This window comes from Lingula anatina, chromosome 3 (assembly GCF_051362555.1).
Source record: "Lingula anatina isolate TDL-2025a chromosome 3, LinAna3.0, whole genome shotgun sequence".
NCBI lineage: Eukaryota > Metazoa > Brachiopoda > Lingulata > Lingulida > Lingulidae > Lingula > Lingula anatina.
In genome coordinates this window covers 25,986,491-26,000,165 of record NC_141769.1, presented here as the reverse complement: position 1 = coordinate 26,000,165, position 13,675 = coordinate 25,986,491, and the positions used below count along the sequence as shown (strand labels likewise).

Below are 13,675 nucleotides of genomic sequence, written 5' to 3'. Positions count from 1 at the left end.
ATGTACAAAGTTTAATTGCCAAGATAGCCAAGTTCACAGTTGATGTACATTTCTCTAAGCCATATTAATTCTGTTTGATTTGAGTAATCCCGAAGGCGCAGTTACAAGTTGGTCTGTTTGGGTGGTTAACCAGACGTGCGCTCGCACGCACGTTCGTTTACGTAAAGTTATCATAAGTGCCTTTATGATGAAAACATGCACGTGCGCATTTGCCGTTGCTGCGTAACTAATCACTGCATATACGCATTTCACAGCACATTTTCACACTTAAAGATACGCCACTGGCTTTGGTCTTATTATTGGCATGGTTGCTATTGGCATCGACCAAAGATGTCAATATGATAAATTTTAGTTTACCGCCGAAACGGCGGTTAGGTCTATCGCAATTTTTCTGGAATCTGTGCTTGCCATCGTAGCACTTGACCTCCATAGATGGCTACTCTCTGTAATAATCTTTTAAGAGATTAAAACAAAAAAATCAAACTTTTAACAGAAAAAAAAAAACTGGGAACAACTTTGAATGTCGGAACGGTTTCATTTACCATTGGTAAGTATGGGGAAATTGTCATTTAACCCCAAGAAAATCCATTATGGCCAAAATAAACAGTTGTTATCCCTTTGGAATTTGGGAGAAGGGAAGCGAGTCCAACTTGTTTTTTATTTACGACTCATTAGTTTTATGCATCTCTAATATATCTATTCATGCAAATGATATTTCAAGTTGAGGTGTTATTTATCACCGATAGATGGCATGCTAATCTTCATATAAATTCCAGTCAATATTGAATTGCTATACTTAGAAGAAACATATACAATATTTTCCACCAGCCCATCATACCTATTTGGTCAAATACCAGAAACCATGGCATCGATCCATTCACCGACCATTCTCAAACATGATGTCAACTAAAAGAAATTACGGAAGGCCTTGGTGAGGCGGGCGTAGGTACTCGTCATATGACCCATCAATTTTAATTTTCTGCAATTTAATTTGTGAACTTTATTTTTGGTGTGAAAGTATCGGTATACGTAGTTTTAAGGTGGGAATGGCAATATTTCTTGGCAATCAATTTCACACCGATATTTACTAGAAAAATGGTCTTAACAAGCGCAGAACTAAGGAAAAAAGTCACACAACCTGTATGCAGTTTTAAGATGTTTTAAGATGTTTTTATTTAGACAAAAATAATAACAAGAATAAATACAAGAAACAAGCACCACCTTCATGCCATTTAGTTTCACTCGTGGGCAAACATTGTGCAAAAAAAAACAAGTTTCAATTTCGAAATTCATTTTTCAAGTGCATTCGGATCGCAATATCCGGGCTGGGCTGGGATGGGGGTGGGGGCATATGCTCAATTTGTTGGTCCTAATTGCTCGAACCTTTGAAGAGTTCGTGTTGCTTGGCCCATACCTCAATGAAGTTCTACATCCGCTCTTTTCATTCATCAAAATTCTGTTAGCATCTTACGCTTTATTGAAAGTGTCTGAAGCCGCAAAACCAATACAAACATCAGCCTTTCACAGCTACTGCCAAAATAAGCACTTGAATGGCTAACGCCTTTGCAAACACAGCTTCTTGTGAGGGAATGACATATTTCGCTTCCTTTTGATACAAATGAGGTTTCGCTTATACCCGAATTTGCCTTAATGATTTTACTTAATGACTGTCTGCCTATCGTATGCATACCGTCATAGACAGAAATACGTGCTGACTATGATTTGTAAACTGTGAGAGTGCGTCCACATCAGTCCGTCTATTAGTGTTGCTAGTTTTTCGATTCAATGCACAGTAATATTATATTTTAACAAATTCTTCATGATATTATTTAACGACATTAATTCTATGCGTATCCTCGTGGGTTGCGACATTGCAGGTAATTAAAATATACGCACTGAAGAAGGTGTGCATATACATGTACATCCATATAGCAGACCGCAATAGCCAAAACACAGGTGAGTTGATGCCGGAAAGCGGTCGTTGTGTTAAGAAGCCCTGTCATTGGTCAGGATAGAAATGAATGAGGTTCAGCCTGACGAATGACAATAGAGGCTTCAGCCAAGTGGAAAGATAGTGTTCCCCAAGTCATAGTGTATTCAGGTAGGAAACAGGTAACACACAGAGACGCAACTATGGAGCTCAAGAACGTTGGATTTATCTGTAGAGACCCTACAAGAGCACTATATGCTGTCGCATGACTGTCATACTACAGGAATATGTTTTTATGAGACTCCCGCCTGTTACGCTTGGAGTTCGTATTTTTTGCTGGAGTTAAAGTGACGTACCTATTCCAGTTGCAGTCATGACTTCACAAACGTCAGGATTGGATTACATTGTGGAGAATAAGGAATTCATTACCAAGTTATCATCGGGTGAGTCTTGGACGGTCACAGTGGTAAACCGACTAAGTGGACAAGCCATTTAGACTATTGCAATGTTAAACAGCAGGGGGTTGGATTTTAATTGATATAGCTACATTTCGGTGGGTGGTCTAGAATTGCACCTGGTATTACTGATGCTTTATACATATCCTTCTCGGCTCCTATTATTTTGCTATGCTAAAAAATTATATCCCCGCAACCACCTGTATGTTTAAGGCACCCACTGTGATATTTTGCACCTTAATTTGCCCGCTTCAGTGAATGGCCTCACTACACTGTAAATCACCTGTGCGATGTCCGCATAAAAGGCGGCGTTTGTGTATGGGATTCTCTCAACACAAACCTCCCATTCAAATCTCCCTTCTACAAGGTGAATTGATAATATGGTCATTTGCAAATTACGCCGATGTTATCAGTTAGCAGGACTTAATCAGGCCTCATATCGCGGGAAAACAAACTAGTTATTTCTTAATAAAAACTGGTTAAATCCTTGTCGCCTGATAATCAACACTAATAGTCTAACCCCCGTTTTGTCCTCAGCGTAAAGTGTTGTTGATTACACACGGATAATGATGCATTTCATTAAGTAAGACTGTCGATCACTGCGGTCTATAACACCAAAATAGTAGCTCTATGCTCCTGAACACTTACCAAAATAAGGAAAACAAGGCGATTTAACATCATTATTTTCCGACTATACAAACCCCATCGCTTTCTATGACCGGACTAATCACGGTACAATAAACCCATTTATTTAATGCAGCTAATAAACACCTTTGCGTAGTTCACGTATTCTGAGCATGTCGTCACCTCTGATATGTCGACAGAGGTTTTTAAAACACGATTTAATGTCGTGTAACTTTAATTCTAAACAAATTTACAAGGGAGGGCCGCCGTCAGAGCTCTGTATATGGATCCTCGGCATGTAATGGCTTTTTTCAGTAAAACAGTCAATGCTTGTATATAAAGTGGAACCAGTTTGAGAAAGCGTGACATGTCTAACGCGACCCTCATCCCTATGAATAATGGAAGACACCTCGCATTGACGTGTATGAGGTGCACAATAAATGGTTGTGAATCACAGTTTGAGACTTAAGCAACCTAACAAGTCTTTTGCCATACCGAGAGATAGATGGTTTATTCACCGGGACAAGTCGGGTACAAGAAGGTAGTTCGGGTCACGCGGCTATGAAATATATCCATACACGAATATCGATGTTGGTCGTGGTGGGCTGACCCAATATCACAACACGATATAAATCCTGATGTATATCTGTCCATAATACTTCAAACACTATTTAAAGTATGATTTAGTGACTTTGCCAGAGAAAACTAAGTGATGGGTTTAACTGGGTTCATGTCGGCATTGAGAAAGAATGGAGAGAGCAGCGCGTTATCATTTTGATGGCGACTTTCGGTTTGATATCTGCAGGGCTTTAACCAAACAGGTATGTCCAAAGTGAAAGACATCGTAGAAAAATAATTGATAACATCTTTGTATTTTTACTTCCCAATATGAAAACCATACGGATTTAACAATAATGAATAAAAAAAAACCCTTGTGAATAAAAAAATGCGCGAAATGGAATCGAGTGTATGCGCAACTTAAGAACTACGAGGCAGACGAGATTTTTCTTTTGAAATGCAGTGGAAGAACAAGGTTTAGATTTCCCTAATACTTGCAAGAAAATGCGAGCAAACTTGATCCCATATTTAGTTAACAGCCATGTTTAATCCTTAGCAAATTTATCCAAGGAAGGTGGAATAGAAGAAGTCAAATAAAGTTCGTGTCCAGAAGGCGGGAAGGATGTTAGATGGAGGTAAAATAAGCGAAGGTTGATTATGACTGAGCTCCGGAGGAATCTGAATTCCATGTAAATATTGATAGCCGTGGCCTTCGGGTCAGGGGGCATAGATACGGACCATAGTGGACGAAACTTATAAAATAATATCAACAAAGCATTCCTGTCTTGTGATAAAAGTCACTCACCTAGGAAAAAGGAGCTAAGAGTTTTTAATAGAAACTAGGCTCATATATATTGATGCAAGGGAGGGGCGACACCACCCTGCCTCAATTGAGGTATGAAATAAACAAGATGATGTTTACAAAACAATGTCAACGAACTTTTTTCGTTCTCATAATATTCATTACTTTTAAGTATTAAAAATGTTTGCACTCGCAACACCATCCGTTTTCTTGCGGAAAATCTTCTCCCAGACAGAATACAACTTTTACATCTTACCCAACGGAAATCGTATTAAATTAGCATACAAACTGGAAGATATTTTCAAATTCATATCGATTGGACATTCACATATATCTCGTGTTATCCATCGATTTATCAAAAAAAAAAGTTTCGTCTTTCGAAGATAATTCAGTTTCGCGTCATCCATCATTTACCGAAGACATAATATTGGTTGTTCCTTGATGCGTGATCTTGGGCATTTTTTAGGTAAAACTTTCGTTGTTCAAAGGCAAATCAAGTCTGTCTGAACACAAGGAATACATATCATTGCCAGCACATTATCTAGAATGATTTGGATCCATTACAGAGGGCTAGCATGCATACGACATAATACCGCTTATTACTCCGTGTGAAATGCGATAAGAAAAGCTCCTTGTGTAAAACATTGCATATTCAACAGGTGCTACGGTAACTACCCTTAAAACGTGGTTTTGGTAAATTAAAGATCACGTTAGAAGATGGTTTACAGGGACCGTACACAGAATTTGAGCTCGAAAAAAAATGCAATTATCGAATTCGCTCTCTAAGGCGTTGACTGCAAATGTTATTCAGCCAGGCGATAAACCTGCATTCTTACGATGCATAGACAACCGCAAGTAAGTCTCCCCTATGGCTTTGTCAAAATGCACATCTCTTTGGTCCTGTCGAAGACTTGTTACTTTAGTAATGGGTGACTTTAGTCATGGCTTTAGCCTTCATCTTAATTCCGCGTAAAAATGCAGATTCTGACCGAAGAGGATTAGCACCGACTTGTCTTCACTAGGGTCTGACGTGCTTTTGACCATTAACGCGAGTTGTCTGAAAATTAAAATATCAAGATTTGAGACAATGAATATCTCATTTACTCCCCTTTAACGAAGAGGCCACTGAATCACTCATCTCAAGTATCTTGTTCTCGAGGCAACGTGTGTCTGAGTATTTAAAGTATTTTGAAAGAGGGTGTCCTTTACATTGGAAACCGTATTTAAGCCTTCGGTGGGTATTGAAAACAGTCTGCTCCGATGCAAATGGGGGCAGATTTTAAAGACATTTCAAAATTAAACGCCAATTAATCACTGCAACATGACCAAATAAGTGTTGTTCACTTAAAAATGGGGATAAAACACTCGTGGGGGTTCCATTCTATCTCACTTGGTTATCAAACACCAATCTTACAGTAATATATAACCCTCGGGTGCAAAATGCCAACCAAATATTTCTACTTGGACGCCATTTAAGTCCGATTTGGCTTTTTGGAGCTTTCCCGGCGCACATTTTAAGCTCATTCCATCAATTTGTGTCAAAAGAGCAAACAACGAGTTTGTATACAAGCTGATTCGTGGACTTAGAAATAATCCCAATATCATACCTTTCCGCACTAATCACAGACCTTTTGATATCGTTCTATCTTAATATGAGTATGATGTCAGGGTTCAGTCACTGTAGGCGAGGTGATACTTCAAACTTGGAAGAGTTTTCAAGGGCGCATCTAATATATGTATTCAATGCTAATGATGTTTTGTTTATTTTTTTTTTTATTTTTTTATAACATCGCATTTTCACTTTTTTAATGTAATAAATAAAAATATAAAAAGTACCCCTTTATTATTTTAAGGCCAGGAAGTAAGGTTAGTGTACTACTCTCAATACAGATCTGGTGCTCCCCGTCTCTCACTTATCAGGTCTCAAATCGAAAACATCAATATCAGCCTTTAACAGAACGATTTGATGTAAGAAAACCTTGTTAATCCTCATATAATGACCACGAACCAAGCTGTGATCGGTCTTATTTAATTGAACTTCAATGAAAATAGCTTCCTGTAATCATTCCAACTCCTGACCGAGGTTGTATAACACGGAACGGGAGACGGGAATTCACCTGTTCAATAAGCTACAGGTAAACTCTTCTATCGGTGACTAACACAGCCTAAGTTGCTCGTTAATGATTCCTGACTAGCCTGGTCGAGTTCACATTTGTCTCTTTAAAACCGGTTCAAACCCGGCGTATTTTGTTTGTCAGATAATTTTAAAGTGCATTACACTTGTGTCACAGCATCAACTTTGACTGATTGCAATCAACTTTCTTCGCAAAACCCTCGTTGAATCAGACTAAAACATATTAATAGATAGGGATATAATGAACTTTTGAGGGCCGAAACATTCGCAGTGATAATACACCTACAGAAAACAGATCTCAAAGAGTCTTCCGTGAACGCTTCTTGCGTGTCGCTGGATGCGCGACAAGTCACCATTCTTCGTCACCCTGGGGGACTCGATTTATAATTTGATTTATCATATTGAGTTTATTGTGCTCACCAGCCTGGCTAGAAAATGGCTTCATTTTATATCTTACTGGCACCCTGTAGATTTGCCTTATAATGTATATTTGCAACCGATCAAATAATTAATTAACACGGGGCTTCATGGCCTGTTTGCTATGGGTGTAAAAGATAACAAATTTGCTGAGAATATTTTTGTTCTGTGTGTTAAGGCACCACCGCCTTGGGGGCTTTCAGTACAAGATTATACTACAATAGTTCGATGGAGGGCACAATTGGGTGATCTCTCGACTTCGGGTTTACGAGATTATAAAAGTCTAACAAAATGTCCCCTCTAAGCTTTAGTTGCGTTATGATTAACTGTGACCCCCGACACTCTTGCATCTTAACAAGCCGATAAAGGGCAGCCTTGTTTAACATGCTTTCATTAATAATTTGCACATGCTTTTATACAGATTGAACTGAAAAAAGTAGTAAGGTCCTCAAAGTTATAATAGATACAATGGCTTAACGGAGGTTTTCACGAAAGAGAGTCAATATTTATTCCGAATGTTTTCTACAGAGTACTTCCAAACAGCGTTACCGTTCAATGGATATTCCATGTCCCTTTCAGTACTTAGCAGAGCGAAGCTGATTGCAATTGTACGCTAATTTGCTTATGTAAATCTTGCCAAATAAAATCTAAATGTTTACTTTTCTTCTCTTTTCCAGCTCTCGATACGGACAATGTTACCACAAAAAAGCAAGTTTTTGAGCTGCTTTCCGCTTTGTGTGTATACTCAACGGAAGGATACGCGCGGGCAGTAGAGGCCTTGGAATGTTACAAGGTAAATACAGGGATGTCTGCCTTTTTATTGCTGTCATTTCATTCACCTTTCCAACATTTTCATTCATGCTATCATCTCTAAGAGTAAAGGCTTCAGCGATGTGCGCGAGCAGTATGTCTCGGTACACGACCTGGAAGCGTCCAATATGTCACTTTCCCTCTTTTACGACCAAGCCACCTGCATATTAATCTTGTAGACGGTACCTTTTGTTCTGATTCATTAATTGCTTTGTCTCCAAGCGTTAAACAGTAAATTAGCCTCACATAGACCCTTCAGAGTTCTACAGAGTCCACAGAGTGAAAAATTCTAAACACCAAATTAGCCCAAGGTACAACGTTCGTTCGGTTGGTCACGAATAAGCAAGAGCGCACCTGTATATACACGGGAACGCGACAACCCTGGCCGGAAAGGACATAAGTTACACAAATCCATCTAATTCATGCCTGCCTTTTGTCATTTTGTGTTGAAAAGCGCCTCACCGCAAAGTATGTATTTGTCACCGTGTTAATTTCACAGCAGATGGGTAATCATTTATAAAAGTGAATTGGTATTTTATCACTCAAGGGGAAGGAATCCGTCGCCCCGACACATCTTGCGGCTATGTTTTATGGCAATTTGTTTACGATCTAGTCCTGGTAGCTTTGACCTATCGCCAACCAGTGAAAAACATACCAATCCTAACCCCCGCTTCTGGTGGCGGTCAAAAGCCACCCTTTTTCTTGCGTTTGGTCGCACCTTCCGGAAACCACAATTCTCATTTTTATAATCAACACTGTGTAAGAATGTGCGCATCCTCCATAACTCCGCATACCTTAAAATCAGTGATGGATGTCACCTTGGGTTTTACAATGAAACTCAGTGGCAGTGACTCATCTCTTACTTTGACACAATAGCAAATAAGTTGCTTTCCACTGGCAATATCTTTACATATCTTGGAATAAGATGCATATCAATATTGTTTTGATAAAAGAGAAGTTGATATGCCCACGTTTGCGATTCTCTTGGTTCTCCAAAAATAGATAAATTAACCTGGAGAACAATTACTTCCATTAATCAAATACATGCCATCTCTCCTGTCATTTCCGTTACTTCTCTTCAATATTACGTATCCTTTGGTGGTTAATGTCAAATATAAGTTTAACGAGCCAAATTTGCCCCATACCTCAGAGGAAAAACAAAACTTAAATTGCGTTACCAGAAGGATCCAAAATAACGAACTATTATCAGTATCCAAAGCATACATTGTACTGGTGCATAACATGATCTCTGCCACAAGATTGATCCTACCAAAGAAGAACCCGCGCCAAGGACGTTATCCTTCCGAGGTTAACTTCCACGCCCCTGCCTGTCTAAAAATAATGCAAATTTCCCCGCGGTTCTTCCCCTTGACAACAGCTTGATGGAACTAATAACAAGTGTTGTAAGGAGCTGAAATTATTAAGGTTACTGCTCACAATTTTGCGTTAATCAAAGGCGCACTTATCTGTATAAAGAAAAAAAACAGTAAGTAAAATAAATTGTAACCCCGTAGGCCATCGTCACCCTGTGACCTCCACACCCGAGCTTTGAGTAAGAAGGCAAAGGTATGAATTAGTGTCATGTTTTGCACTTCGGTAAAACACCTCGAGTTTTCCACTATATCAGCGGCCCTGTCTCACTGTGTTGAATTTATTGTTTCCTGTGCGCACTAGTCACAGTGCCCCAACCACGGCAGTCTGCACCTTCGTGTTAACATAAAACCTAAATATAGATCTTTTTTTAAGAATTTAAAAGAAGCACATGATTGTCATGTTTGGAAAACACGTCTGTTGCGTGTGGCAAACACGGTGATGTGTCTTACAGATATTTTAATGAATATGCATTTAAAAAATGACGCTGTCTCTGGGCACTTAAAGTCCGCACTTGAAGGCGCGTCTTTGAATAGCAACAAGTACATGTTTACGGTTGCCCTCCGTGCTAAAAAGCGTGCCATGCGCAACGCCACGAGCCACGAGAACCTATCCTAGCTTGTTAATCTTGAATGGTGAAGCGGAACGCACATTGTGCTGTAAAAGTTGCGAAAGTTAATATTCATTTGAAAAACCTTCTATAGGCCCACAGAGAAACTGTGAGAACAACTGTATTTATTTTATTTCTGATATATGATTTCAGTATATGCAGCTGCATATTCAGTTTATATATCTGGCAGTTTTTACACCTTTTATGGGTAATTCGCCCTGAATGAGTATTTGTAAGAATCATGAGTTTCTGAAACGCTATCTGTCAATAAGTTAAAACATGTCTAAGTGTAAAAGGACAAAATAAAGCTGTCACAACCCACGAGTGTGGTGGTACTGATGAGATGTCGTCAGGACCACGATTGACACTGCATACAGATGACAGAGACAGAGAATCCTGGCGTCAAGGATATAGCTTTAAGGGAGGACAGTCTCTTTGATTCGTCCCCTTCCCTGTTGTACATAGAGTTATGAATACATCAAATGTATATGAATGACAATACAACCCTTTCAACCCTGAATGCCAAAACCTTCCTTAACATATGACGTGTCTTCATGATTTACGGATATCGTCTGCAACATGATGTCACGTGATGTGTTGTTACGTTTGTGAAACTAATCTTTCATAGCCGGAACCCCATATTCAGTTACGCAAATCCTTGGCATTAAAACTCTACATTCTTAAGTTGACAAAGTTACACTGAGGACCCTTTAAAATACCCTTGATGGAAAAACGAATTGTAGTTCAAGTAGACTCGTAGACTCCTTAGGCATACATAGAATGCCGAGGTAGACTAGAAGATCGAGAGTGATACACCTTAGTATTTTCCAAACATTTTAAAAACATCCTATTTAAAGCGCATTGCTCAGTATTTTCATACGTCAGATAGGTAGGCTTTTAAATGCGTAACACGGGTAAACATCGTCGATCTGTGTACTGTATATGCAGAGCATGTAGACTGCCTACTTGTAAATTGAGATTTATTACGAAATTATAGCCGAAGATGATACGTCTCAAGGAGATAAAATTCGCAACGCTTGGTGGTAATGGTCTAGATCTTTTTGAGGACTTCTGTTGGTTAGGTTATGATTGGAGCAATCACTTGACAACACCGGATGCTGATACATTTAATGCTGTCCAAAAACTCTACCATTAGATTTTAAAATGTCCTGGAAGAAAATTCAATCCATCACCTGAACTCGAGGCTATATATAGTTATGGCTCTTGCTACTTATTCGCCATTTTATTATGATACAGCTTACCAAGTGCAAATTTATAGCACGGATTAATGATCACCAACCGTAAACAAGGCTAAATAGTCAAACAATCAAGTTTTTAATTTCACATCCTGTATAAGGTGTAAAACAAACATGCATGGTTACGCTTAAAGTACCCGTTAAACTCGGATAGAGAATCCCAATAATATATCGAATAACTCTCGTATTATGTATCGGGGCTGCACAAGAGGGTCTAATTTCAGCCTCTTGTTATTTTTTAAGTGGAGAAACCAAACTCCCTTTTGTCCCGAGGTAGTGCAGATTGACTTGCCTCAGGGCAGAGAAATTTGACATAAGTTATTGGCTTGGAACCAGAGACGAAGTCGACGCACAGTGTTTCCCTGTGCCCAAAGGAGTAGTCTCAGTGGGAAAAAGCACGTCTCAAATATAATGGACAATACAGAAATATTACGACCAATACACCAGTGCATGGTCTCATTTACCTTGTCAATACATTAGTTTTGGGTTTCTGTTACTGATCCCTGTTTTGCAATTTTCTTTTGCAGTGTAGTCGAGTATTTAGAGAAGGCATCTGACTTTGACATATACTTTGATCCTTCCACAGGGGTTTGTTGATTTCGCGTCATAGAGCCCGTTGTGTGTTATGTTTTGAAAATGTTCATGTGCAAATACACCAACATACTATCCACACAACGTCATTGAATCCATTTTGTTTCAAAATCAAAGCTAGCACCATCTGCTTCAAGCGAAGGGGTCACCCCCAGGTGTACCGATTTTTCATAACACGACAGTGGTCGCCAACTCTCAGATAAAGGATCCACATACCGGAGTCAAAATCTGTGAAATGTCACCATTCAATCGGATGATGTTTTTGTCCCCAAGGTTACCGGTTCGGGTCATTTCTCTGGCCCCCATGTCCCCCTTGCTCTCCCATCTTCCCAGCGTTCCCATGTTTATACGGCTTTAAGTAGGTAGGTCTATTAGTATTTGTAAAGTGTAATACCTGATTGTGACCGTTGTTATGTCATTGGCCACGGTCGATCAGGCATGTGCAAGTCATTACGAAAGCAAAACAACCCTGATGAGAAATCCCCAAAAGCTCCAGTGAAGCACGGGTTACTCAATCAACAAGTCCTTTAGCCATTCTTGAGAATAAATGGATGTTATTATACAAGGCTTGACCATGGAATGCCTTTTATACCCCGTGAAAATTGTGGATGTAATCTACCAGAAAATATGTCCCACCTGTACCCACAATTTTCTTTATCATAAAAAATTGAACAAAGTCAATTGAATTTAGATAAAGTTTTGTGTAATAATTAACGGAGTCATTTTAGGGTTGGGCTTTACAGATAGAGGTTGGTAAAGTTTATATCGGGTGGAGGCCAAGATGGTATCAAAACATTATTCTAGCGGTGACTGCCTCTTCAGTGGCTAAACAGACAATGTAGTTGGGAAAAGGTTGAGGGAGCAACATTGCCTTGAAGAAGAATGGCTGTTTCTTCTGAGCCATATCTGATGCATATCACGTTACGCGATGTGATTCTGTGTTAGAAATGCAAAGAGCATTCACCATGACAGGCGACATGACAAATGTCCCCTCGATATGGCCTTTTGGTCCGGTACAAGTACGCGTTAATATACATATATACCCCCTTTCCCTTGGCCCATTTAAAAAAATGATAAACTTGCAGGACCAGCACAAGACAGAGCATGGGGCATGTTTAGATTTTTCTTTCGTGTTATCTGTTTAGTGTGATTTTGGTGGAACATTATGTATGTCATAAAGTAATTTATCCCCTTAAAGAGCATGGGTTATGTTTCCACAGCAGGCTATTCTCATCACCCATCCTTAGACCCATTATGTTTCTACATTAACATGCAGCTCACAGAACGCATCTGAAAAATGGAAGCAGTCTTAGCATATGCATAGAAGTCACGCGCAGTGTAGTGCAGCTGCGACACATTTTTGGCCATTCAACACCAAATTACGAAAACAGGAGGTCGGGAGCGAGTCCTGGCATATCAACTGTCAAAAAGTTCTAAAATCTTCAAGCAGTAGTTAGGTTTGTTGCCCAAGGCAGTGCAATTTTACAAGTACTTTGGCAGCCTAATGGCGTTTCCTTTTTTGGTTCCTCTTGCTTGCATCTCATGTCTCTGTCAAAATGCCATTAATCCCGCCTAGTTTAGCCTCATCAGGTCATCAGACAAGACGACAGTGCTGTAATGGACGCAGACGATAATGTATCAAAAGCAGACATTGACAAAATGGCGGGTGTTACACAACGCATCATAAATGTTTCCAAATATGGCGCTAACGCATTACTTAATCCAGCATCGCCATTTCCGATCGGGAAACTTGAAACCGTTTCCAAGAACAATACCTGTGATATATTCAAAGAGCACTTGTAAATAATATATCACTTTCTAAACGAACGCATTGTTAAGATTGACAAAGTGATAGGCACTATGCAACAAATGAGGATGAAAATATAACAAATGAATAATCCAAAATTAAGAATTGGAAATGATGAGATAAAAACTATTATACCTTCAGTTTAGAGAACTTTAAGAAGACTGTCCATCAAGGAGGGGTTGGCCTGTCATGTTTAACTTCACGGGGCATCCACAGGAAAGATAGTAAAGGCTAAAATTTCAGACGTCTGTAAACGGCCATAGAATTGAACTTGAAAAAGTCGAAAAGACCCGTATCAAATGAAAACACC

At 39.3% G+C, this 13,675-nt stretch overlaps 1 protein-coding gene across 1 annotated transcript in view; it reads left to right on the top strand.

Annotated features, from left to right (window-relative positions):
- Positions 1 to 2,080: 2,080 nt before the first annotated feature.
- LOC106150526 (uncharacterized) overlaps positions 2,081 to 13,675 on the top strand; it is a 68,921-nt gene continuing 57,326 nt past the window's right edge. Inside the window, exons 1-2 of the mRNA XM_087010012.1 lie at positions 2,081 to 2,373; positions 7,598 to 7,713. Coding sequence (XP_086866138.1) covers positions 2,304 to 2,373; positions 7,598 to 7,713 — 186 coding nt within the window. The 5' untranslated portion in view covers positions 2,081 to 2,303. The remainder of the gene's footprint in view (positions 2,374 to 7,597; positions 7,714 to 13,675) is intronic.